Source organism: Corapipo altera, unplaced genomic scaffold (genome assembly GCF_003945725.1).
Source record: "Corapipo altera isolate COAL_440 unplaced genomic scaffold, ASM394572v1 59426, whole genome shotgun sequence".
Lineage (NCBI taxonomy): Eukaryota > Metazoa > Chordata > Aves > Passeriformes > Pipridae > Corapipo > Corapipo altera.
Window position 1 is genome coordinate 1 of NW_020891361.1, and position 1,405 is coordinate 1,405.

At 63.6% G+C, this 1,405-nt stretch overlaps 1 protein-coding gene across 1 annotated transcript; it reads left to right on the forward strand.

The window, feature by feature from the left end:
- Window positions 1-448: 448 nt before the first annotated feature.
- On the forward strand, window positions 449-1,382 carry LOC113942549 (class II histocompatibility antigen, B-L beta chain-like). The gene is made up of 2 exons (XM_027633656.1): window positions 449-751; window positions 1,369-1,382. The coding sequence occupies exons 1-2, from the start codon at window positions 496-498 to the stop codon at window positions 1,380-1,382; spliced, it is 270 nt and encodes an 89-aa protein (XP_027489457.1). The 5' UTR covers window positions 449-495.
- Window positions 1,383-1,405: the final 23 nt, after the last annotated feature.

Sequence of the window (1,405 nt, forward strand, 5' to 3'; positions counted from 1 at the left end):
GGTGGGAAAGTGGGGGAAAGAGGGGAGAAAAGAGGGGGTGGGAGCCCGAAAAGTGAGTGGGAGGGGGGTTGGAAGGCTCGGAGTGAGTAGGAGGGAAGTGGGAGCCCCAAAGTGAGGTCGGGGGGTCTGGGGATTGTGGGGACGGTGGGAAAGGGGTGGGAGAGCGGGGCAAGGGGGTGTGGGAGAGCAGGCAGAGGGGTGCCCTGGGGGTCCCTGGGTGTCCCTTGAGCCCTGGAGCGGTTCCCTGGGGCTCTGGGGGGGTCGGATCCGCAGTGGGGGGGTCCCCAACCCCCCTGTCCATCCCCGGGGGGCTGATGGGGGGGTTCCCCCCCAGCCAAGAGCTGGTGCTGGGGCATCCGTGGGGCAGAGGGGGGTGGGAAAGGGGGGTCCGGGGTGGCCCCCTGAGCTCTCAACCTGCTGTGGGGGGCTGGGGGATGATGGGGGGACGGGGCACCCCCTGACCCGCGTCCTGCACACACAGGGGTGTTCCAGTGGATGGGAAAGGGCGAGTGTCACTTCATCAATGGCACCGAGCGGGTGAGGTTCGTGGAGAGGCTCATCTACAACCGGGAGCAGTACGTGCACTTCGACAGCGATGTGGGGGTCTTTGTGGGGGACACCCCATATGGAGAATTCTGGGCCAGGCAATGGAACAACAATCCCGAAATTCTGGAGTACGAACGCGTTGAAGTGGACAGGCTCTGCCGGCACAACTACAAACTTGGTGCTCCGTTCAGTGTGGAGAGGAGAGGTGAGCGTGGGGCAGAGCGGGTCCCCTCAGGTCCTGCCCCAGGAATGACCCTGGAGCCCCTCAAACCCTCCCTGGGAATCACCCCAGACCCCTCAGCCCTCCCTGTGCCCTTCCCTTGGCCTTTTGCCCCTTCCCAGTTCTTTCCAGTCTCTCCCAGTCCTTCCAATGCCCCCTACTCTCTCATAGTCCATTCCACTTTTTCAAAGTCCATCCCAGTCCATCCCAGTCTCTCCCAGTCCATCCCATCCCGTGCCTCCATCCCGCTGGGGCCACCGATCTCACGCCCCTCAGCCAATCCCAGCGCGTCTCTCTGATGACGCTCCAGTTGCCAGGCAGACCCAAACCAAAGACTTCCCTCACCGCGACTCAGCCTCCCAGTCCCGAGCGCTTCCTTCCCAGTCCACACCAGTCATTCCCAGTAATTCCTAGTCCCCGTCACTCCACTCCCAGACCCTCTCAGTCCATTCCCAGTCGTTCTCACTTCACTCCCACATCTCCCAACTCTCTCCCCAGTGTCCCCCCAGCCCAGCCCCTTCTCCCCCACTCTCTTCCCAGTCCCTCCCAGTGCCATCCCAATCCCTACCAATGTCCTCCAAGCCCTCTGCCCTCCCTCCCAGTGCCCCCCAGCTGAGCCCAGTGTCTCCCCCGTCCCTC

Excerpts from the sequence above, each read along its gene's own strand:
- LOC113942549 (XM_027633656.1), top strand. The coding sequence starts at position 496 with ATGGGAAAGGGCGAGTGTCACTTCATCAATGGCACCGAGCGGGTGAGG.